Genomic DNA, 24,618 nt, shown 5'->3' on the forward strand with positions numbered 1-24,618 from the left:
GGAGTCGTGAGCCACCATCCCAGCGTCCTTCTGAGCAGCCCCAGTTCTCCCTGGACACCAGCTCTCCACACCAGCAGGCCCCCGCCGCGTGGGCAGCTTCCTACATGTCCCCTGCCATGGCCCAGCAGGCTGGAGTGGGGCTCCAGATAGGGAGCTGAAGGCTGGGCTCCTGAGAGTGTGGGCTGCCCCGGCCTCCAGGCCATCCAGATGAGTCTCCCTGTCCCTGCATTTGGCTCCTTAAGAAGGGACTCAAAGCTTTCCATTCTCACCGCCTGGGGCCAAAGCTTTCCATTCCCACCGCCTGGGGCCCGTTCCCAGGGCAGCTGACTCAGCGACTATGAACAGACACTGGTGCTGGGCGGGGTGCGTTTCCTGGTTCTCCACGCAGCCCTGGCCCCCATCTGGGAGGTTTCCTGGGCAGCAGGCTCTGGGGAGGGTTTCAGGCTGTGCACTGCTGCAAAGGGAGGGATGGGGCCGACTCCTCCTCACCCTGGGGGGTGCCCCCCCACGCGGCCTTGCAGCTCTCCCTTGAGCTGCCCTGCAGGTGGGTAGGTGTTGAACAAGCACACGGGGGTAGTCTGGTCCCTATTCAGAGGGCAGTCTGGGGAGGCCGAGGGAACCCTGGGGTGGGGACAGGGGCCTGGGGGGTGGCGGGGGCTGGGCCCCCCTGAGCCCAGGGCTGGTGGGAAGCACCCCAGGCCCTGGGGAGGGGAGGAGCCTAGTAACTTTTTCTGGGAAGGAAGGACCAACTCTCTCTTTTTAACCTTTTATTTTGCGAGCACTGGGGATTCACAGGCAGGTGTGAGAATGAATGCAGAGAGCTCCCGGTCCCCCTCGTCCGCTCTCCTGATGCCGACTTCCTGCAGGGCCATGGGGCAGCATGCTGCCCTCACCCATGCTGCAGTGGGTACCTCCCACCGTTGCATATTCTCTGTCCTTCCTGCCAGGCACCCGTGTCCGCCGCTGCCCAGAGCCTCCGGCCCCTGAGAGCCCTGCCCTCCTCCAGGGCCCCTCCCGCCGCTGCCCCCTGAGATGGCTGCGGTTTTGTCACTGGGAGACCGAGCCTTGGAGGTTGGCTGCTTTCACTCAGCCTGACTCCCTGGAGCCCCATCATCTGTGCGGTGTCTGGTGTGAGGCTCGACCACACTTTGTTCGGCTGCTGGCCTGCAGGGAGCCCCGGGCTGTCACAGTTGGGGGACGCTGGGCAGAGCTGCCCAGAGGTCGTGGTGTGGACATGATCTCACGTCTCTCGGGTGGATGCCCAGTGGACAGTCAACTTTTAACCCATGAAGCAACTGTGGGCTGCTCAGGAACTCCCAGTGAACTCACCAAGAGTTGGGGTGAAGGCAGAGGTCACTGGTATCAGAAGGAAGGGAGTGGAGAGGCTCATGGCCTGGTTGATGACCTTGGGGACCCCTCCCCCCAAACTTCACAGACCCCCATCAGAGGGGCCTGCAGGCTCCTGCTTCTCAGAAGAGACGCTCTGGTGGGTCAGTCCCTGCAGGAGGAGGGGGTGAGCTTACAGAGGCCAGGCCGTTTCCTGAGAGGGGAGGTCAGCTGGAGAAGGAGCCTGTGTGTGGTGGACAGTTCCCGCACCGCCCCCCCCCCCCCCGCCCCCGACAACAGTACGTCTGCCCGCAGATCTCAGCGTCCAGAACCTGGGAACGGGATCTCGTTTAGGGAAGAGCTCTCTGCAGAGGGAATGAGGGTGAGGATCTTGAGATGAGGTTGTCTTGGAGAAGGCCGGTGGTCCTCACTCCAACAACATGTCCTCAAAAGAAACCGAAGGAGAGAGACGCGGACCCAGAGGAGGAGCAGTGCGACCAGGAGCTGGGACTGCGTGATGCGGCCACGGGCCAGGGGAGCTGGGAGAGGCAGGAGGGACCCTCCCTTGGAGCCTCCAGACGGAGCTCAGCCTGTTCACGCGTGGATCTCAGACTCTGGGCTCCAGAACTGCAAGAAGATGAACTGCTGCTCTCTGGGGCCTGGTTTGCGGTCGAACATTACAGCCACCCCAGACCTGGAGGCAGGCATGTTTGCCAAGCCTCCACCACCCCAGGAGGCTCGCTGTTTTGGGGGCAGGATGAGCCCCGCATGCAGGGTGAGGGATGGGCTTGGAGAGGGGGCCCCCACCGTCCCTCTTGCTTCTTCTGCCACCCGGCCAGCCCCCAGCCGAGCTCACGTACCAGAAGGCCTGGATGGGCGCCTCTACCTCGTGTAACAGGGATCTGGGAAGACAGTCAGGTTCTCAGACAGGGACTGCCTGGGGTCCCCGCCCCACCCCAGGCCCTGGGCCCCCGTCCCCACCCCCCACCCCCTTCAGTGCCTCGCTGGCCCAGGATGCTGGCATGGAAGGCAGTGACGCCTACTCTGGTTGCTGAAGGGGATGATCTTTTCTGGGCCAAGTCCGTGTGATTTGCAGGCTTTGTTGAATCTATCCAGGAAGCTGTATTTCAGCTCTGGGAACCGTCCTGTGGACAGAACAGTTTGGGCCATGTGGGGAGGGGAGGCGAGGGGAAGGAGTGGCAGGGTGGGGCACCTGGATGAGTTGGCATCCACCCCCCGATGCCACGGGCTGCGGGCACCTCAGGGCGTGGCCAGACCCGCACCTCCCCGGGGAAGGGGCCGCGGGCAGGGATGAGGGGCCCCGGGGACGCGGTACCGTAGAGCGCCAGCACTTGCGTGGCCGTCCCATTCCTGAAGTTCCGCATGTGCAAGATGACGTAACGCTGGTAGTCGGCCTCCAGGATCCGCAGGCTGTTCTCTCCCAGGTCTGCGCAGAAGCTCTGCTCAGAGCCTGCAGCCCCTGGGGCCCGCGGCACAGACTCTCGGGGGTTCAGGGGCCGGCGGGGACCCCTGATGCTCTAGAGCTCCCCACGCGCCCGCCCCTGGCTGGCCCTCCCGCCGCCCTCTACAGGCCAGGCCCACCCCTCTCGCTTTGGGGTCGGCTGTCAGGGGGTCCCATAAACCCCTATATTGGGGCTCACCGGGAGTGGGGCTGTCAGACAAGGGTCCACTCACAGTTGATGGTGTATTCCCCCCTCTTGCCGGTTTTGCTGCAGACCACGGCCACGTCCGTGCACTCTGCATGCAACCTGGAGCCCAGCGGGTGATGCTCACAGCGCGACCTCACCCGACTGCATGTGACCAGCGCCCCCCCCACTCCTCCCCGCCCCATCACCACGTCCCCTGAACCCCTGCCCCAGCCTCAGCACTCTGCTGCCCCCCACCTGGTGGCCCCCTGCCCCACATACAGGGCCCCCCCGCCCCCAGCTGGGCCAGACTCCCATCCACATGGGTGGGGGCGGGGTGGGCGGGGCCTCCGTGCTCCCCAGTTCCCGAGGATGGGGACATCACTCACATGAAGTGGAAACTGAGCTTGAGCCCACCGTCCTCGACGACCCGGATGCTCTTTATGAAGATCCTCAGGTCTCCGCCTTCCTCTATCCGCTGCCTGTTGTCTGCGGCCATGGAGATGGAGTACCAGGTCCCAGAGACCTGGAGGGCAGAGGCCGCGGTGGGTGCGGGCGTCCTCACTTCTGGGTGCCTGCTCCCTCCCGGGGCCAGGCCCTGGGCATGCGGCTCCCACCCAGCCAGCCCTCTCTGCCGTCACAGCTGGGGGAGAGAGGCAGACCCTGAGGGACAGCAGCCTGTCACAGGCGGGGGTCCCCAGGTGCAGGCACCCTGCATCCAGACCCCCGGGGAGGGCCCGGACTGCAGCCCCACCTTGGAAATGTCATAGTTCGTCTGCACGATGCGCTGGGGGTTGAAATCCTGGGAGCAGACCAGGCCCAGCCCCAGGCTCAGCAGGAGCAGCGCCATGCCCTCCAGTGGGTGGGCGCCCAGCCTGCCTGCTGCCCGCCGCCTTTATCCCCCTCCCTGCGCTGTGGTTTCCGGCTCCAGCTCTTCTGCGTCCTCCACACGGGCCTCCGCTTACTGGGAGCTCTGCCAAAAGCCTCCCCGGTCCTCCGCAGGCGACGGCTGGCTCTGACTGCCGCCCAGATGGGGGCCCAGCTGGGTCTGAAGTCGCAAAGGGAAGTGGGGACAGGCTGGTGTCTTGGCCTAAAGCCCCGCCGGCCACAGAGGTGGGTGGCGCTGGGGCCTCTCTGAACCATTGGATGCAAGTGGCAGAGGACAGCACCCCTTCCAGCCCAGCCTGGCCTGGGCGCTCTAATTTCAGAGCTCTGAGGGGTCCTGGCAACCACGTGTGCAGGTCAGGGTCCTAAGCTTCGATGGACAGGTCCTCACTGCCCTGGTACATCCAGGCACAAGGCGGGCTGGTGGTCAGGGTGCAGGCTGAGCTGGACCAACTGGGGCATCAGACGCTAAGTCCTATTTTAGAGAACAGACACAGTTTATGGGTTGATATAATTTTTTTTTTTAATTGAACACCTCCTATATCCAGGCTCTAGGATTAGAGTGAAGCACCGATTCTCAGGAGGGCCATGCTCCAAGGGGGCGTGCTAACACTAGACAAACAGCAAATGACAAGCAGGGGTCTCACCAGCCCCCCTTGGCCCACTTCCTAACCCTGCAGTCACTGGCCTTACCTGCCTCTCTGGACACGCCGAGCCCAATCCCTACATGGAAACCTTCCTGCTCAGCGGAGTTCCTGCATCAGCCACCTGTGACTCATTCCTGTTTTCTGGGCTTGCCTGACCTGCCCTGGCCGGACTTCCAGCCTCCGGCAGCTGCTCCCCATCCTCATGAGGACAGGGGACGGCGGGGACAGAGCTGGTCCACGAGCCAGATTCCTGGAGGCCGGGCGGGAGGCACTGCTTCACAGAAGTGCTCTCTGCATACCGACAGCCCCCAGGATCTGGTTTGAAGGTCACAAGCTCTGTCACCGAGGACGGCTGTGACCACAACACGGTTCTGACATGCCTCCTGGGGTCAGGGCATCTATGACCCCACGGGACAAGCGGGGGGCTTGATGCTTCAGTGCAGGGGCCCCGTGACTCTGTCTAGGGTGATGCCTGCTTGAAGGGCCCTCCAGGGCTGCTGGAAGGGGCTGGATTCTTGAGCCTGGGAGAGGAGCGTCCACGGCCTGTCTCCACCACCCTTGCACCCGTGCCTGCCGGGGTCACCTTCCCATCGAGACGCGGCCATGGACGTTCGGCTCCAGGAACGATGACAGACATGGACACGCAAGTACCTACACGCACACATGTACATGTGTCAAAGCATACACATGCACACTCACGTGTGTGTGCACACACGGCCCCATCCCACACCCCAGAGGCTTTAACGCATCTGACAGATCTTATAACCTGAAGTGTGTTATTTCTATAATCAGAAAGGTGTACTTAAAAAATATGCTGAGGAGCAAAGGGTTTGCTCTCCCCAGGGGAGTCCACAGCCTGGAGATGAGGGAGGAGAGGGCCACTCTTCTCTAACACAGTCATGAAAAAACTACTTAAAACTCCTCCCTGAAAAGTCAGGCTCTAGGAAGCAGGGAGGGATGACAGAGGAAGTGAGATGCAAAAGAGAATGTAAAATAAGAAACTCCCCGGTCGGTCCCATGGTTCAGAATCTGCCTTGCGAGGCAGGAGAGGTGGGTTTGATCCCTGGCTGGGAAACTAAGATCCCACCTGCCCTGGAGCAACTAAGCTTGTGGCCCGCAACTCCTGAGCCCGTATGACGCAACTAAGGAGTCCCTGCACCGCAGTGAAAGATTTCGCACCATGCAACGAAGGTCCAGCATGCCACAAGTAAGACCTGACGGAACTAAATAAATATATTAAAAAAAAATACCCTTCAGTTTTTCAAACAGGACAAAGTCCTGTCGTCCGGCAACCCTGAGGAGCCCCAGGCGGCAGAGGCATCATTGTGACCCCGACTTTCTGGGGCTTACATCATCAAAGGGGGTGCTGACATCACCGCCCACGGAAGGCTCAACACCCCTCGAGCCTACCTCGGTGTCTAGCCTGGGACTCTACAAAGAGAGACCTAAAGAGAGACGCTTGAAGAGCATCCAACCTGGTGAGCTGCCTTGACACCTGCCTCGGGAGTGTTGTCGCTGAGACGCTGTGCTGGAGAGCCCCCCCGTGGTACCCTGCCCATGTAGCGTGGCTAATACGCTTGGGTTCACGGGGGTGGGGGTGGGAGAGGCAGTGCCACATTGTGGGGCAGTGGAAGCCTGGCTGCTGTCCAGCTGGGCTACAACGTGACCAGCCTTGGCTGGTTTTCAAAGTAGGAGATCAAAAGAAATAGATAGAGTACGTTTTGTCATACATTTGTGCTTAGCTCAGTAAACCCGTGTAATCGTTATGAATTTCCTGGTGAGATAAAGTTCTTTCCTTTGTCTTTAAAGCCTAGTCTCTTTTGTGCGCTCGTAGCACATCTCAACAAAGGTCCGTCTAGTCAAGGCTATGGTTTTTCCAGTGGTCATGTATGGATGTGAGAGTTGGACTATAAAGAAAGCTGAGCGCCGAAGAATGGATGCTTTTGAACTGTGGTGTTGGAGAAGACTCTTGAGAGTCCCTTGGACTGCAAGGAGATCCAACCAGTCCATCCTAAAGGAGATCAGTCCTGGGTGTTCATTAGAAGGACTGATGCTGAAGTTGAAACTCCAATACTTTGGACACCTGATGCAAAGAGCTGACTCATTTGAAAAGATCCTGATGCTGGGAAAGATTGAGGGCAGGAGGAAAAGGGGACAACAGAGGATGAGATGGTTGGATGGCATCACCGACTCGATGGACATGGGTTTGGGTGGACTCCGGGAGTTGGTAATGGACAGGGGGGCCTGGCGTGCTGCGGTTCATGGGGTCGCAAAGAGTAGGACATGACAGAGTGATTGAACTGAACTGAGCACGTCTCAAGTCAGACCAGCCACATTTCACGTGCTTGACAGCCACACGTGGCCCCTCTCCTGGTCCGTGCAAGCTAAGGCTGCATGCTGGCTAACCGGGTGCTGGCAATGAAATATCAGCGTCTCCATTCTGCTCAGTGCATAGCGCATAGCCCTGCAGACATGCGCACAGTGACCCCAGGTAGAACACGTGACATAAACCCCGGCTAGAGCCAAAGATTCCATGTTAGCACCTGGCGCCTCTCGTTCAGGTTGTAATCCCCGCTCCAACGTCTGCCTGAAGGCTCACGTGTTCTTAGCCTGCTGTAGTCTTGGGGCAAATGGTGCATCTTACTATCTCTGGGGCAGAAGGAGGGAGAGGTCGACTTTGGGGGCAGACTGCATCCTCGCCACAACCTCACTTTGCTGTTACTGCTTTCGAGTGGAGACTCCGTCACACGTCTTTTATGAAGCCAAGGTGGACATTGATAAGGCCCAGGGGTATCTGAGACAGCACTCAGTCCCCAAAGGAGTGGCCAGCACCCCCAGGAGACCCTACTGGAGCAGGGATGTCCCCGTTTCCCCGCTCTCTCCCCAGGGCTGAGCATCCTGGGACCAGATGCCTAGGTTGGTACCCCAGTGTGTCTGAATGAGTCCATGAGTCTGCCATCGGGAGGCGGCAGAAGGTTTCAACTCTGTTTAAAACTGACTTCTCTCTCCTTCTCCTCTAGGAGACAATGGACCATAAAAGGAAAATGCTGCTGTTGATTCTGGGTCTTTCATTGTTCCTGTTGTTTGATCATTATTCCAGGTAAATAGAAAACCTCAGTGAATCGACACCTGCAGTGCTTGGCAGAGCTCGAAACCTCCCGAGTTTTGTTCAAAGCTGTTAATAACACTTTTGAAATGAATCAGCTGTTACCTCCCCTCTCTGTGGGACCAAGCAAAGTATACTTTCATTCTTTCATTTTTAAACATTCAACACGTAGTGATCAAGCCCTATCTGGGCCCCAGGTTCTGTCCTATGTGCTCAAGGAGCCATGGTAATAGGGGGAGAAGGTCCCAGGGGGAGAAGGCAGAGCAAATGGAACAGAGTGTCGGGGATAACTTTAGAAACTATTTATTTATTTGGTCACACTGGGTCTTAGTTGCAGCACTCAGGATCTTCGATCTTCACTGTGGCATGCGGGATCTTTAGTTGCGACATGCAAACCCTTAGTTGTGGCAAGTGGGATCTAGTTCCCTGACCTAGGATCAAACCCAGGCCCCCTGAACTGGAACTGCAGTGTCTTAGCCACTGGACCACCAAGGAAGTCCCTGGCATAGCCTATTTTACATGATTAAGGTCACCAAGAAAAACTAAAATGAAGTCATAGCACCGAGTTGCTATTTCAGACAAACTATAAATGGTCCCAAAGTTCTGTCTTGTTCTGACATAAACAAGACAGCAGTGACCTGCCCTGGCAGCCTGTGTGGGCCACGGATGCATCTGGGCCCAGCGCACTTTCTCACGGATAAAAATGCGAATTCTTCCTTCCTCTGTGCCCATGCCTCGTGGGCTCCTTCATGAGCAGTGCAAACTTCCCAGATGCCATTTGAAAAGCAGTCTTATCATGAGAGACAATGTCTTTAAAAACAAAACCTTTGCAAAATGCAGATCTGACAAAAAGGCTTGTATCCAAAATATGCAAAGAACTCTTAAAACTCAGCAACAAGGAAAAGAAAAACTTCATTAAAATGGGCAAAATCTGGACAGACATCTCACCCAAGAAGACATAAAGATAGCAAGCAGGCATCTAAAAAGATGCTGGACATCATTTGTCATTAGATAATTGGGCTTCCCTGGCAGCTCACCTGGTGAAGAATCCTCCTGCAATGCAGGAGACCCTGGTTCGATTCCTGGGTCGGGCAGCTCCCCTGGAGAAGGGATAGGCTACCCACTCCAGTATTCTTGGGCTTCCCCAGTGGCTCAGCTGGTAAAGAAGCTGCCTGCAATGTGGGAGACCTGAGTTCGATCCTTGGGTTGGGAAGATACCCTGGAGAAGGGAACGGCTACCCACTCCAGTATTCTGGCCTGGAGAATTCCGTGGACTGTTTAGTCCATGGGGTCACACAGAGTTGGACACAACGGAACAACTTTCACTTTCAATTGTAAATTAAGACAACAACCAGGCACCACACAGCTGTGTGGTATAGCCACGTTGAAGACAGTGTGATGGCGTCTTACAAAGCTAAATATGGTCTTTCCGGTGATCCAGCTTTGGTGTTCTTAAGTATCATTAATCCAAGTAATTTGAAAGCGTATGTTCACAAACAGCCCACATAAGGTTTCATAGCAGCTTTATTCACAATCTCTAAAATCTGGAAGTGCTCAAGATGTCCTACAGTAGATGAATGGGTAAATAAACTGCGGTGCATTCAGATAAATGAATGTGATTCAACGATAAAAAGAAACAAGCTATCAAGCCAGGAAAAGATACAGAGGAAATGTCAGTACACATTGGTAAGGGAAAGAAGCCAGAAGCCAGTCTGAAAAGACTACCTACTGTATGATTCCAACCACATGGAATTCTGGAAAAGGCGAAACTGCAGAGACAGTAAAGGGGTCTGGGGGTTTGGGGAGCAGTGGGTGGACAAGCGCCGAAGATGTGGGGGCAGTGGAACTGCTTATGGTGGACCTGTGCACTATACCTTTTCCAAACCCTGAAGAATTTTCTAGCACAAAGAGTGAATCTTAACCTAGACAAATTCAACCTCATTTAGGAAGTTGAGGGAATCCCAGGAAGTATTGCTGTATGTGACCTGGATCATCGAACTGTACCAAACACGCCAGAAGCAAGCTCCCCGAGGGCTGAGGAAGGTGCCGAGAGAAGTCGCCTGGGAAACCAGTGGAGTCTGCAATTTGTTGTTGCTCAGTCGCTCAGTTGTGTCTGACTCTTTGCGACCCCATGGACTGCAGCACGCCAGGCTTCCCTGTCCCTCACCAACTCCTGGAATCTGCTTAAATTCATGTCCATTGAGTTGGTGATGCCATCCAACCACCTCATCCTCTGTCGTCTCCTCCTCCTGCCTTCAATCTTTCCCAGCATCAGGATCTTTCCCAATGAGTCGGCTCAGCTCTTCAGAGTCTGTAAACGTAAGGGGAAGACCAGCCACGCAGGGGACTGTCTCTAGTGGATAACATCATTTCCCCAGAGGAGGGCAGGACAGCAGCTCTGATGCCAGCATGCGTGCGTCCGGGGACGGAAGAGTTGAGTGAGTGGACGGTGAGTGACAGTGCCTGGGTAATCGGGGGACAGTTAGGTGATCCCTGAGGTGACGCATTAAAGCTGGTCAAGCTACTCACGGGTAGCTTCGTGGAGCAGGGGAGAGTTACCTGGGGAAGTATTTCCAGATACATACCTCTGTGCCAGCTGGTACAACCACACACGTGCCTTCCCCGCTTGCCCAGCTGCGAGGACCTAGAAGCGAGGAGCCCGCGGGAGCAGCCAGCACACCCAGCCCCGGGCCTTGGTTTCTAATGTGATTCTAGGAAACAAAGCAGAACGCCAGGCCAGGCTCCCTTGGAGATGTGGCTGTTTCTAGGCCCGGGGACAGACCGTGTACAGGATGAGCCTGGAGCAGAGGAACACAGGAGCCAGTGAAAGAGCTTCCGGTGGATAAAGCTGGAGGAATCTGAGCAAGAAAAGGAAGTTGTATTGGGTTACATCCCAAAGCACAAAGCAGATCTTCCTGAGTGCATACTGATAAAAATAAATCAACAAGTACATAGATGACGGGAGAGACAATACCGTTCATAAGAATCCCGAGTAATAGATGGAGACATTGACCTCCAGGAGGCGGAATTCGTGGGCTGCCATAGCGCTTGCCTACAGAGATTACAGTATGGATTTTAAGTGAAGTCGCTCAGTCGTGTCCAACTCTTTGCAAGCCCATGGACCGGGCTCCTCCGCCCATGGAATTTTCTAGGCAAGAGGACTGGAGTGGGTTGCCATTTCCTTCTCCACAGGATCTTCCCAACCCAGGGATCGAACCTGGGTCTCCCACATTGCGGGCAGATGCGTTACCAGCTGAGCCCCCAGGGAAGGCACCTGACAGGGAAGTGAGTCACTTGACAGCGGAGGAGCCTGAAAACACGACCTCGGCTGGGTGGTCGAGGTCCCTGAGGCGGGACAGGGTGCACTGTGGTCTGAGAAACGCAGCCAGGAGGACCCCAGGCAGACGTGCATCAGGTGGGTCCTGGAGAGGATCCTGGGGACAGAAGAAGGGCTCTGGGGACAAGCTGAGGAAATCTGATGGAAGCAAGGAGTTGAGTTCATAATGGGGTCCCCCTGGCTTCACCAGCAGCAACGGACACCCGGTACAAATCCAAGCTATCGATGTTGCGGGGGCCGGGTGCAGGGGCGCCCAGGGACCATCTCCACAATGTTTGCTATGAAATTGCTCTAAAAATAAAGTTCATTTTAAAAGGAGGGGACTCAATGTCCATCAACAGATGAATGGATCAAGAAGGTATGGTGCATGTATACAAAGGAATTAGAGAGTGTTTAGTTGTTCCGTCTTGTCTGACTCTCTGCAACACCTTGGACTGCAGCCTGCAAGGCTCCTCTGTCCATGGGATTTTTCAGGCAGGAAAATGGAGTGGTCTGCCATTTCCTTCTCCAAAGGAATATTACTCAGCTGTGAAAAAGAAAACAAAATAATGTCATTTTCAGCAATTGGATGGACCTGGGGATTATCATACTGAGTGAAGTAAGTCAGATATAAAATGACAAATATCATGTGATGTCACTTGTATGGTGAATCTAAAAAAAAAAAAAATACAAATGAACTTACTTGCAAAACAGAAACAGATTCTCAGACTTAGAAAACAAATTTATGGTTACCAGGGAGGAAGGGTCGGGAAGGAGAGATGGATTGGGAGACTGGGACTGACATGGACACAGTGCTATATACAAAATCTGCGACCAACAAAGGCCTACTGTAGAGTGCAGGGAACTCTGCTCAATATTCTGTAATAATCCAGAATGGAGAAGAATTTGAAAAAGAATAGATACAAGTATGTGTCTAATTGAATCACTTTGCTGTGTGCCTGAAACTAACACACATTGCTAATCAATTCTACTCCAACATGAAAATGAATAAAAGAAGGGGAAATAGAGAAAAATAAATGAATAATGTAAAATCAAGGCAGAAAAAATTAACCCCAGTGCTTTGGTATCACGCCTTGTCCGTCTTTCAGTGGCATTTTACCTCCAGGAGAGGACTGGGTGTTGAGACCATTCCTTTGGAGCCATAGTGATGGGCCCTTCTGTGCAGAAAGGAATGCACACCTGTCCACAGTGTGAATTTTGTCACGTTCCCACAACTGTAAAATGATGCCTGGCATGTAGTAGGTGCACGGTCATCATATGGCTAAAAAGAGCACATAGATGGATCTGAATTCTTAAAAGTTTTGTCATTTAAATTTCACAATAGGTCTGTGTTCAAATTCAAAACATAAATGATTTTTCCCGTTGATCTGAAGGATCAATCATTTACTGGGGGGCTGACAAATTTAGCAAATAACACAGAATGCTCAGTTGCATTCAAATTTTTAATAGTGAATCATTTTTAGCTGTGATTTCCCCACACGGTACGTGGGACACAGTTACACGAAAACATGTGCTTCTTCTCTTAAGCTCACAGTGAATGGGGGTCCTGCAGTTGCCAGGCAGACCCTCGTTGGGAAAAGGCTTGTCTGCCAGCAAGAATCTTCATTGTGTGAAGATTCTACAGACTGGAGGGCAGAGTGGGCAGGAGCCAGGATGTTCCTATGATGGAAGAACCAGGAGGAAGAGGAAGCCAAACATGGACCTTCTTGGAGGCAACTGCTATCAACTGCTATTGATTTCTCTGCTCATTGGCTCTGAAGTGTTTTGAACACATGCACATCTACGTGTCGACTAGCTTGTGTGTGCCGTGTGTTTCAAAAGCATCAATTTTTTGGTGCTCATGTCGAAGAATTTATATCTTCCAACTGTGGTGCTGGAGAAGACTCTTGAGAGTCCCTTGGACTGCAAGGAGATCCAACCAGTCCATTCTAAAGGAAATCAACCCTGAATATTCACTGGAAGGACTGATGCTGAAGCTGAAGCTCTAATACTTTGGCCACCTGATGCGAAGAGCTGACTCATTGGAAAAGACCCTGATACTGGGAAAGATTAAAGACAGGGGGAGAAGGGGACGACAGAAGATGAGATGATTAGATGGCATCACCGACTCAATGAACATGAATTTGAGCAAGCTTTGGGAGTTGGTGATGGACAGGGGAGCCCGGCGTGCTGTAGTCCATGGGGTCGCAAGAGTTGGACACTTGCAACTTTTCTTTTTTGCCCCGTGTCAGTGCTTTAGCTGGTGTGTATCACATGTGTAAGTTCAAGGACCCTGGTGTTGATCAAGGAAGAGGCAGGATGTCGGATGGTGGCCCTGCACCACTTGCTTCACTGGGCAGCAGACCTGAGACGGTGGGGTGGGGCGCCTCCAGTAGACAGCAGGGGAGGGGCTGCCTTTTGTCTGGACACAGCTCTAGCCTGCTGCTAGCTTTCCTCAATCCTTTCCCCAACCACACGCTCTTCCTTGCCTTCCTCCCTGGCCGTCATCTCCTTCCCCCGCACATCTCTCCCTTCCAAACCTAGGAAGATGTCTCCTCCCCAGGTGGCTGTCCCTGGTCCCAAACCTGGGCTGGACGTGCCGCGTTCAGCACTACACTCCAAGCTCTGTGGCTCCCCTTGGCACCGACCCCTGGGGCTTCTTTAGAGCCATCCCTCTGCCCCAGGTGCCCGGTGGGTGGGGGCCAGGGCTGTGGGTCCACTGCTGTTGGACCAGCGCCTAACAGCACCTGCCACACTTCAAGGGCTCCGCAGATACGTGTTGAATGAACGCTTGACTCATAATAACTTGGTTTTCCCTTCGCATCCAGGAAAAATCAAGAAGAAGAACTTCAGCTCTCAGACTGGTTTGACCCCAGGTAAGGATGAAAATGTCTGCATGTGAACACACACACACACACACACACACACACACACCCATGCACACATGCACGGCACAGGCACACACACTTGCACACATGTACACAGACACACAGGAATCCAATCTGCAGTGATTAGGTTTTTTCTTTTTCCCCAGTCACCAAATCACTGCCATCCTGGGAGGTTCCCAGTCGCTGGAGCTCATGCTGACCCGCTCCACTTGTTGGAAGCTTCCTGATTTATTGAAAATTCTATGAACAGCTTCTCCTGATTTTGGCCTCAGCTCTCGGGGAAGAGCCCTGTCCCCTGTTGTGGTTCTGGGTGTCTTGCTTCCTGATTACCTGTCATCATCCATTAGCCAATTCCCTTCTGGTTTTAGATTGTTTAGCTTGTGGCTCTTGCCAGGAACGCTCCAGTGACTAACTTTGTACATGTTAATATACATTCTGACATTGTCTTGTGAGTTCATCTGTGGGGTAAATTCCCAAAACAGAATCATTAAGTCAAACAAGACAGATATTTAAATTTTTGTTTACATTATGCCTCTTTAAAAATTGAAAAAAATTTTTTCCACGACATGCTCACGGCCCAGACCACAGGACCCACAGTGTCCGGCACGCAGAAAGGGACTCTATAAGCCTTACCTGTTATCACTCTGCTGCTGTTCCACCGGTTTCTCTTTTGTTCAACAGAAAACGCCCCGATGTGATCACCACCACGAGCTGGCTTGCTCCCATCCTCTGGGAAGGCACTTTCAGCAGAGAGGCGCTGGAAAAACACTACAGAAAGCAGAATCTCACAACGGGCTTGGCCGTCTTTGCTACTGGCAGGTAGGGATCGCCAAGCCCATGCCGTCCTTTGTTTTGGAAAAATGCACGCCACTATCCGTAGACCTCCCACCTCCCAAGGGCCACGCATCGACCTCTGTAACCACTGTCTGTGGACCGCCTGTGCAAAACAGGACGTGGTTTTTCTCTCCTTCCTTGTTCTTGTTCAGTTGCCAAGTCCCTCCTTACTCTTTGCAACCCCGTGGACTGTAGCCCGCCCGGCTCCTCTGTCCATGGGATTTCCCAGGCAAGAATACTGGAGTGGGTTGCCATTTCCTTCTCCAGGAAATCTTCCTGACTAGGGATCGAACCTGAGTCTCCTGCATCGCAGGCAGATTCTTTACCACGGGAGCCCCCTGTGAAGTCCTTCTGCTCCCTTAGCTGGGTCATTAATACCACTTGGCTGTCTTTCCACTAATATCCAGTTAGCTCTCACACTCTCTTTTTCCAACAGTCGTTCCAAAATTTCAGAGGCTTTTCTCAGACTCCCCAGCCCACTACCTCCCCCTTCCATAACCACTGCAGCTGAAATGCAGACCTGACCTCCTGCCCTCCTCTCTGGGAATGCTGCAGCGTCGACTCGACGCCTCCCACATGGATAGTGTTTGGTGATGCCCGTCCGAAAACGTTTAGGGAGGCGAGCGTCCTCCTCTGCGCTGTGTGTTTCGCAGGCTTGCAGACCAGTACCTGGAGCTGTTCTTGCGCTCGGCGAATAAGTACTTCCTGACCGGCTACAGAGTGATCTTCTACCTCATGGTGGACACCTTAGTCAGGCTGCCCCAGATCAGGTGGGGGCCCCTCCGACAGTTCAAAGTGTTCATCGTCACCGAGGACAGCTGGTGGGCCAACGCCGACCTTGTGCGCATGAAGAGCTTGGCCAAGCACATCATCTGGGACATCCAGGGCGAGGTCGACTTCCTCTTCAGCATGACCGTCACCCAGATCTTCCAGAAGAACGTGGGCGTGGAGGTCCTGGGCGAGTCGGTGGCTCAGCTCCACGCCTGGTGGTACTTCAAGAACCGTGCAAGTTTCCCCTACGAGAGGAGGCCCAAGTCGGCAGCTTGCATCCCGTTTGGCCAGGGAGATTTCTACTATGATGGTGCATTCGTGGGGGGCACGCCCCTGGAGGTCCTGAACCTCGTGGAGGAGTACCTGAACGGCATCATCCACGACCTCAGACTCAGGTTGAACAGCACCTACGAAAAACACCTCAACAAATACTTCTTCCTCCGGAAGCCTGCCAAGCTCTTATCCCCAGAGTACAACTGGGACGCCGACTTCTCCCCGCCGCCCCAGGTGCAGTACGTCAAGGTGGCCCAGCAGTCCAAAAGGAGACATTGACTCCCTGGGACCACAGGCCCCGCCAGCAATGGTTCCCCCTGGAAGGTGGGATGTCTTCGTATGTCCCAGGTTTGAGAGACACAGATGGTTATACTCACCCACAAGGCATTTTTCTCCCTGCAATTGTGAGCCATCCAATTTGGCCACTGCAGGATAAAGAATAAAAGGGTGCTTATTGAATGTTTAACACATGGTGATGTTAATATCTATATGTTGTAGATAACCCAGACATAATTGGAGGCACAAAATGAAATTTTTTTTAATGGAGAAAAACTCTAGTTCAGAAAAAAAAACATATATATATATATATGCATGGACACAGAAGGGCAAAGGATGACGTGTGGAGGAGAAAATGAAACATTCATGGCTCCCAAGTCCGTGGGTGGGGGGTGCTTCTCAGGCTGGGGAGGCACATTGCTGTGTTTAAACACCTGGAACCGTCTCACCCTGTCCAGCTTGTGACTGGACGTGTGTGAACTAGAGACTTCCTACCAAATACATGTCTTTCTTTTATTGTTTACACAGAGAAGTGTCAAGTTCATTTCTGAAATCTCTCGGCATTTTATTCATTTCTGAGAAGACAGGGGCCGAGCGCAGAGGTGGAGGCAGATGTCAGCCAGGTGCAGGGAGGGTCCCGCTGGCCCGAGTCCTCGGGCAGCTGCAGGGCAGAGGGCAGATGCGACTCCGCGGTGCTCCCTTTGCACGTCCGAAAGGGCTTGACGCGGGCAGCTCGGAGCGCCGTGAGGCTCAGGATGGGAAAGCAGCCCCCACGGGTGGCGGGGAGGGGGCTGCCGTGGCTAGCCGAGGTTTGGTCTTGGCAGTGAGTGTGAGGCCCGGAGAATCCCATGTCATAAGGAGGCAGCCGTCTTCCTCCTCCTCCTCCTCTTGGCTGCACTGCGAGGCACGTGGGATTTTAGGGCCCCGACCAGGGATTGAACCTGTATCTTCTGCACGGGAAGTGCGGAGTCTGGACCTCCAGATGGCCAGGGGAGTCCCCACAGGCATTCTTCTTAATGAACCCTCTTTCCTGGGAGAGGAAGCAGGCCGCGTAAGTGCGAAGGCCAGTATTGTCCTCCCCCCAGTTCTTACGTGGAGTCCTAGTCCCCAGGACCTCAGACCACGACCGATACGGAGAAAAGGCCTTTACAGAGCTGACCGAGGCAAAATGAGGTCACCAGGGAGGGTCCTCGTCCAGCAGGACCAGTGACCCTACCGGAGAGGGGACTGGGGCCCTGACGCGCCCAGGACAGAGGGAAGGTGAAGCGAGGACACGCCCGGGAGAGAGGCCCCCTCCACCGCGGACGTCCGGCCCTCCAGCTGGGAGAAGGGCTCTTCTGTTCTTTAAGACCCTGGTCTGTGGCAAAGTAATACAGTGCACTAAAACCATAAGATGGACACTCACTTCCTGGAGTGGAAGCCAGAGGCCATGGAAAGGTAGGTGGCGTGAGGAACAGACTCGATGATGTTCCGCCCTGGAGTGAGAAGCCCTGTCTGCGATCGTGTCACGTCCACCACCCATCCCGGGACGCCTCTCACCAGGACGGTTTCCCTAAAGAACACACTGGTCAAGGTGCAGCTCATCCTATAGGGCTTCCCTGGTGGTGCAGTGGTGAAGAGTCCTGCCGGTGCAGGAGACGCAAGTTCGATCCCTGGGTGGGGAAGACCCCCTGAAGGAGACCATGGTAACCACTCTGTGTTCTTGCCTCGAGAATCCCACGGACAGAGGAGCCTGGCAGGCTACCGTCCATGGTTCGCAAAGACTCAGACACGACTTAGCAACTCAACAACAAGCTCCTTCTACTTTTTCTCTCTCAGTTGTCGCCTTTGGCTAAGCCATGGTGCTGTTTTCAGTGATTCATCCTTTCTTATATCACAGAGCACCTCTTGATTTTATTAAAAAATCTATAAAATTATTTCAAAACAGAGTATGATATTCCATTAGCCACAAGCCCTACCTCACAAAGATCACTATCAGCTCTCCTAGGTCATGCCTAGAGAGGGGAGGGTGTGATTTAGCTACTGTGCTGAAAACAACAGACAGACAAAAACTAACTTTTTCTCCCCCTGACAATTTATGGAGAAGGCTAGGGGACTTACTGAGAAGGGTTCTAAACTTCTACCTTGAAAGATATTGTGGGATCAATATGAAAGCACTGTAAATTCCCTGGTAATGAAAGATTTTCAATGCCTAGAATTTCCAGGTCCAAGAACAACCTTGTTTAAAGGACTCATGCAAACAGGTCACCCCTGAATGACATTTTGCATTTCCATCCGCCTAGCAAAAGTATGCTTCCCCACATGGTGGGTGCTGAGTTAAATTTTTAAAAAATTTTGCTAATTTGATAAGCAAACAGAGAATCTTTTTCTTGGATGGCTTGGGACGTCAAATCCTTTTTTTTTTTTTTTTAAGTTTTTAAGCTATAGATGCTTTATTTTAAAAATTAAAAAAAATTTTTTTTTTGTCATACCACAAGGCATGTTGGGGTCTCATTTCCCCAACCAGGGATTGAACCCAAGCCCCCAGAAAGAAGCGTGGTGCCTTAGCCACTGGACCACTAGGGACCACTGTCAAACCTTATTTTAAACTATAGTTATGAGCCATTTGACCTGGAGGAGGAAATGGCAACCCACTCCAGTATGCTTACCTGGAGAATCCTGTGGACAGAGGAGCCTGGTGGGCTGGAATCCATGGGGTCTCAAAGAGTCAGACACGACCGAGGCGACTTAGCACACATCAGTCATTTGAGTCCCGCGTGTACAGGTGGCCGATTTCTGTCTTTGGCTCGCTTTCTGACATGGTGTTCCTTCTCTCTCAGTGAGTTTGTTATGTGGCGTAAACCCTTGTCAAACGCGCTGAAGAGACTCGCTTCAAGTTGCCACTCCTGTTTCACTTTGTCAATAGTGCTTTTGCGATCCCAAAGTTTGTTTTCATAATTATACTGATATTTGGAGAAGGAAATAGCAACCCACTCCAGTGCTCTTACCTGGAGAATCTCATGGAGGGAGGAGCCTGGTAGGCTACAGTCCACGGGGTCGCAAAGAGTCGGACACGACTGAGCGACTTCACTCACTTTCTATCCAGAGGGTAGGTATCTCATCCTTTAGTTATAGATATTATAGAACTTTCAAGATTTCATTAAGAATTAACCAGGAATTAATTTCAAGATAATGTGCAGAGTTAGATATATAATGTTATTTTTGTCCCTCAAAATGTCCTGGTCGTTTCTCCCACACTTCTTGTTGCATGGAGTCTGCCTGCCAGTGCAGGAGAAGCGGGAGCCGAGGGTTGGATCCCTAGGTCAGGAAGATCTCCTGGAGCAGGAAACGGCAACGTGCTCCAGTAGTTTTGCCTGGAAAATCCCAGAGGAGCCTGGCGGGCTGCAGCAGTCCACGGGGCGGCAGAGTCAGACACCACTGAGTGACTGAGTGAAGTGTGCGTACACACACACACACACGCACACACATGCACACACACGTGTTGAACAAGTAATACTTTTCAAGATGGGCCATTTGTATCACATATTAAGTTACTGTACTGACTTGCGTTCATTTATTGACTTTATATCCGGTTTTACTGAGTCTTCTTCCTGTCTCCCAGCTGAAGCCACGCATTTTCAGTCATTGTGGAAGAATGGTAGATCAACTTGCATTAGTCTTCTCTCTAAAATATTTCAAAACGTTTATTTCTTCATGTGGCTTTTAGATTCAGGTATGCAATTTGAGGGAAATATCCCGCTGAAATATTGATTAAATTGAACTGTATAGGTTAGCTTAAAACTTATTAAATATTTATGACACCTAAGACTTTGCAAGAATATCATGCTTGTATTTATTCAGGTCATTTTTCTCAATGTCCCAGCATGAGAACGATTTTAACATGATTTTAACGTGCCGCCTGTCCTTTTCTTAGCGGGTTGCTGGTCCGTAAGAAAGCTACCGCGCTCTGAGCACCTGTTCTCCGCCCCACCCCTGCATGAACGGCGGGTAGGGTCCACACAGGCGGCCGGCGGAGCCCCTGCCATGGTGCCGTCCTAGCGCAGTGACCGTGGTGGGAGCCGCCCTCCGGCGGTGTGGCCTCCCTGGAGGCCTTGCTGTTGCTAAGGGTGTTTCTGAGGCTGGTTCTGGTCACACCTGCCTCTGGCATTTCCAGGCAGTTAGTACTGAGGCCCTGACCCGGTTTCCTAGGAGCCGGCCTTGCCAGCAGGTGGCCACTGGCTCCCCTGGGATGAGGAGGGGGTGTTCTGTCCAGGTACTTGGAGAGGGGAGGGCGAGGCGGTCTCGGCTCCCTTCTCTGGCAGATGCACGGGACTGGGTTCACCTGACTCTTCTGGGAGCCAGGGCTGGCACTGCGGTCACTCAGCACCCCTCTGGGCTGGGCAGGGACGGGGGCGCGTGCTCCTGCAGTCCGGAGACTGAAGGAAGTGTAGGCCTGACGGCCAGTGCCAGCCCCGCCCCGCCCAGGGTCACCGTCCCTGAAGGACCTCACGGTGGCTCCGTCCGCCGGACAGCAATGCTGTGTCCGCTTCAGTGGGGACTCGGGGGCCACCTGCCACCCCTCCCAACACCCAGAGTGTTTTCAAGCTTGTGGGCCAGGCTGGGAGAGGCTGCGGCCTCTGAGCTGTTGGTTGGCAGGACCTGGTGGCCCACAGCAAGGGAGGGTGAGCTCGGGGTCGAGGGGGGCTTCCTGGGGGGGCAGAGGGGTTCAGAAAGCCCCTGGGCCAGCCGGGTGTGGGTGAGGGGGGCGAGGACAGTGGGCAGGAGGGGCCTGGCAGGAAGATCTGGGGTGTGGGCGCCGAGCTAGGCTTCCTGTGGGGAGCACGGGGCTGTGGAGGGTCAAGAACGAGGTCAGACTCTACGGCCTCCATCTGTTCGTTCTGAAGACCACCCGTCAGTCAAGCACAGGGCACGGAACCACCGCGACCACCTCGTCTTCTGCTGTCCAGCTCCACTTCCGGCCACGGCCCCCCGCCCCAAGATGACCCACAAGACTCCACGACCCCACCTACTCCTTGGCTCTCCTTCCCCTTCCCATCTGCGCCTCCACGCTCCCCGCTCCAGGCAGCCTCCCTGGCCGAGCGCCCCTGCTCTGGAGTCTTCCCTACCCTGAAGCCTTGTCTCCAATAAATTAGAGACTGGCCTCAGTGGCCCCAGGTAACCCGCACAAGGGCCGAGGAATGTCTGTCTTGTTCTACCTGCATCCTGAACTCCCAGAGCAGGGCCTGGCCCTCCTGCTTGTTGATCGACTAAATGATGTGCAGGGGAGGGGTGCAAGGGTGAGGCTGTCTCCCACTGCTTCCTCCATGCTGTCCGACCTTGGCCTTATTTCTGAACCTCTCTGAGCCTTGGAGTCCAAACTTGCAGGATGGACATGGATATCCGCCCACCCACCATGTTGCAGGGGCTTCGTGAGGTCTGGCAGAGGAGAGATCCGTATCGGTGCCCAGCAGAGGCAGGCCATGTTTCCAGCTGCTCTGGGCCTGCGGTGGTTATTGCCAGAGGGAGGGGATCCCCTCTTCTTCTCCCTGCTCTTGGGGGCGGAGTGGAGGTGGCGAGGGCAGCACTCACCGTCCAGGTTAAGGTGGGGGCTTCCTGCAGCTGGAACCTGGAGATGTACTCAAGATACCACCCTGGCCACTGGGGGTCCTGGGCATTCTTCTGGCTGAATTCGGAGGGGCCAGGGCTTGGAAGTGGAGAACCAGGGACTTTTCTCAGATGAGAGTCCTCCTCCCAGCTCCCTGTCAGGCCCTGCGGTTGCTGCCGTGGCCGCGGCCCTGTCCCCTTGCCTGAGCATCGCCTCTAAAGCAGGACTTCTCTCTGCATGGCCAGCACAGGGTTTGTCAGGGCTGGCCCCTCCAAGCCACCCCGGAGTACATCAGGCCTCCTTGGAAGGTTACGTCAGGCCTGGGCCCCTCTGGGGAGGACCCCAGAGGGTCCCCCCCACCTGGCCAGTCTTCAACACAGCCTGGCCCCCTGCCCAGCACAGCTCAGCCCCCTGCCCAGCTCAGCCCAGCCCCCTGCTCAGCACAGCCCACACCCCGCTCCATCCCCAGGGCCCGGTCTTCCCTCCGAGGCGCTTCCACCTTCTAAGCCCGACGTGACTCCGCGGCGTCCACGTGCGTGCTGCTCTGTCCTGAGCAGGGCAGCGGGCTGCAAGATGCTGTCCTTCAGCCCCACCCGGGGCAGCCGGCACCTACCCAGGAGCACCCCCAGGCTGGTGGTCCTGCCATGTCCTGGCCGCGGACGTTGATGAGGCTGCCGTAGAGGGGGGCTGACGGAGTGCAGGAGCCCAGGGCCACCTCCCTGGACTGCAGGGACCCTCAGCAGGTGCCCAGCCGGCTCGCTCCTCTGGCCCTGCCCCGTGGACCAGGAGGACATCTCTTTCTGCCCCCAGGGCCAGCCGAGGGCATGGCGGCCCCTGCTCCCCACCCTGCCCCCATGCAGGACCCAGGCTGGAGGGGTGGGCTACTCACCGGGGCCTTGGGGCTGGCCTCGGGGCCCCGTGGGGTGGACGGTGACCTTCAGTCCTTTGCTCACCCCTTCTCCTCTGGGAAAGACAGGAGACCTTACCTGGGGCCACCCTCCCGGCCCGGTGACGTGCTAGGTTCTGGGGTTCCTCCATCCCCCAGGTTCTCGGACCCCCGGGCTTTGGAGGTCTCCCAGCCAGAGAAGGGGGCTGGCCCACAGGGTGCCGGCATGGGGCAGGAGGGGCTTTGGCCCCCACTCCGTCCTTGGCTGGCAGTTCCAGGCCTCGGGGTGGGGGCTGGGGCCTGGCTGTGCCCGGCCACCTGGGCTTTGAGCTGACCTTAGGCTGCCCGCTCTGTGCCCCCCACCCAGGGAGCTTCAGTTTCTCACGGGGGGAGGGGCTGTGTGCCAACAGACTCGCGGACTGCAGGGCCGCCGCATGGTGTCTGGCCGTGACCGTCCAGGCTATGGTACATCCTTGCGGTCAGCACAGATCCTGGCCCCTGCGATCAGTCTCCCTGACTGACCCGCCGGGGGTGGAAGCACAGCCCCCCACTGGGTTCCCCGGCCACAGGGACACAGGGCAGGGGTGGGGGTTGTGGGCCGCCCCGCAGGAGGGGGCTGTGTGTGCGTTTCCCGCCGGCCCCTCCTCAAAAAGCTTCCGAGGTTCTGAAGTTCGGCCTTCGACTTTGAACCACGTGTCCCTCTGGTTCTGACCACCGGCCTGTCCCTTGGGAGGCCCCGAGAGCTTCAGGGAACATGCTCATGTCCAGGGCAAGATAAGCTCTGCGTCCTCATCTCGGGTCCAGATGGCGTGGAGAGCGAGAGCGAGTCTTGGGGGTCAGCTGGGGAGACCAGGTGTGTGTGGCTGGCGGCCAGCTGGTTGGTCAGACAGCGACCTCCCACCTGCAGGGGTGCGGGCACAGGGTGGGTGAGGCTCCTTGACCACGTGGCTCCCGGAACCCCCGGTCTTGGCTCTTGGGATCCAGTCTGAGCGCCGAATGCTGCCTGGGTGGTCAGGGGGCCCACAGGCTTGGGCAGGGGGAGCATCCACCTCCTGACCACCCTCTCCCCGACTGCCTTCAGCACCTCCTGTCCAGGCAGTGTCCACTGAGGGCTCCACACACGATGGCCGGGTCCAGGGAGGGAGAGGGGCGTCCTGAAACCGACCTCAGATCAGCAGTGAGGGGGCGGGGCAGGTGGGGTCAGATGGGGCAGGAGTGACCCCTCCTCACCCCCAGGGCTGGCCCCTCTTGGGGTCCCAGCAGTGATCCGGCCGGTGCTCAGCCAGGCCCTGGGTCCCCTCTCCCCACTGCCTGATTGCTGGTCCCAGCAGCTGTAGCTCGTCTGGCAGCACAGGAGTGCAGAGACCCTGGCTCCGGTCTCGGGGGACAGACGCCCCATCCTCGCCCGCGGCTCTTCCTGTCCGGCCCTCTCCTGCCGACCCTGAGCGCTGCCTCAGCTTGGCACAAGCACCCACGCCCTTGGCCCAGGGCTGCGCCTTGTGGTCACCGTTTGGGAGTCAAAGCCTGACTGCCCAGGCACTTCTAGAGTCTTCCGGGTCCAGCCAGGCCCAGCCAGGCTCAGACTGAGGGTCGGCAGCAGGAGGGGCCCTCTCCGCAGGGCCCTGACCACGCGGCTGCAGAGGGGAGAGGCTGGGCTCCCGGGGTCCTTTCTCTGTGTCCGTCCTCCAGCTGCCACTTGCTGCCCACCCAGCTGTCCCAGCTGGACTCCCGGAAAGTTCCAGAATCACTCCCCAGGGATGGCAGCCACTTTGCTACCTGCCTTATGTTTAGGGTGTTGTTCGGCCTGGCACTGAGGCTGTCGGGGCCATTTCACCCTGCTGCTCTGTCCTGGGAGCCGTGGGAGGCGGGTCTGCTCACCCTTGGGGCCCAGCTGTTCCCTCCCGGCCTGCCTTCTGGGGCATCTGTCCATCCATCCGCCAGACCAGAAGGGCAAAGATACCTCACCCCCGCCGCTGCCCTGGGGGCCCCTGCTGGTGCCTGTTTTCCCCGGCATCTCTCCCCCACCCTCCTCGGCCTCCTCTTGCGGTCAGGTGCGTTCTATGGGCCTGCCCCTGTGAGTACAGCCGAAGATCCAGCTCAGCCTTGCTCATGATCTGCTGGCCTCTTTAATAGGAAGCAGCACCCAAGACTTAAATCCTTTCTGAAAAAGATGCACAAGC

General features: G+C 55.6%; 2 protein-coding genes across 2 annotated transcripts; one reads left to right on the forward strand and one right to left on the reverse strand.

Annotated features, from left to right (window-relative positions):
* Window positions 1-752: 752 nt before the first annotated feature.
* On the reverse strand, window positions 753-3,958 carry LCN9 (lipocalin 9). Its single transcript, XM_043916488.1, has 7 exons — window positions 3,727-3,958; window positions 3,362-3,498; window positions 3,022-3,095; window positions 2,663-2,773; window positions 2,370-2,471; window positions 2,187-2,228; window positions 753-1,953 (listed from the first exon to the last, which is right to left on the reverse strand). Exons 1-6 carry the CDS (start codon window positions 3,820-3,822, stop codon window positions 2,209-2,211), a joined length of 540 nt encoding a protein of 179 aa, XP_043772423.1. The 5' UTR covers window positions 3,823-3,958; the 3' UTR covers window positions 753-1,953; window positions 2,187-2,208.
* A 1,930-nt stretch (window positions 3,959-5,888) lies between these two features.
* On the forward strand, window positions 5,889-16,158 carry GLT6D1 (glycosyltransferase 6 domain containing 1). Its single transcript, XM_043916172.1, has 5 exons — window positions 5,889-5,982; window positions 7,525-7,604; window positions 13,755-13,802; window positions 14,496-14,633; window positions 15,302-16,158. Exons 2-5 carry the CDS (start codon window positions 7,531-7,533, stop codon window positions 15,969-15,971), a joined length of 930 nt encoding a protein of 309 aa, XP_043772107.1. The 5' UTR covers window positions 5,889-5,982; window positions 7,525-7,530; the 3' UTR covers window positions 15,972-16,158.
* Window positions 16,159-24,618: the final 8,460 nt, after the last annotated feature.

The sequence above is a fragment of the Cervus elaphus genome, chromosome 11 (assembly GCF_910594005.1).
Source record: "Cervus elaphus chromosome 11, mCerEla1.1, whole genome shotgun sequence".
Classification (NCBI taxonomy): Eukaryota; Metazoa; Chordata; class Mammalia; order Artiodactyla; family Cervidae; genus Cervus; species Cervus elaphus.

Coding starts and splice junctions, on each gene's coding strand:
- LCN9 (XM_043916488.1), bottom strand. CDS start 3,822: ATGGCGCTGCTCCTGCTGAGCCTGGGGCTGGGCCTGGTCTGCTCCCAG. Junction 2,472..2,662: donor GCAAGTGCTGGCGCTCTACG/GTACCGCGTCCC, acceptor TTCTGTCCACAG/GACGGTTCCCAGAGCTGAAA. Junction 2,229..2,369: donor CATCCCCTTCAGCAACCAGA/GTAGGCGTCACT, acceptor CTGTCTTCCCAG/ATCCCTGTTACACGAGGTAG.
- GLT6D1 (XM_043916172.1), top strand. CDS start 7,531: ATGGACCATAAAAGGAAAATGCTGCTGTTGATTCTGGGTCTTTCATTG. Junction 7,605..13,754: donor TTGTTTGATCATTATTCCAG/GTAAATAGAAAA, acceptor CTTCGCATCCAG/GAAAAATCAAGAAGAAGAAC. Junction 14,634..15,301: donor GCCGTCTTTGCTACTGGCAG/GTAGGGATCGCC, acceptor TGTGTTTCGCAG/GCTTGCAGACCAGTACCTGG.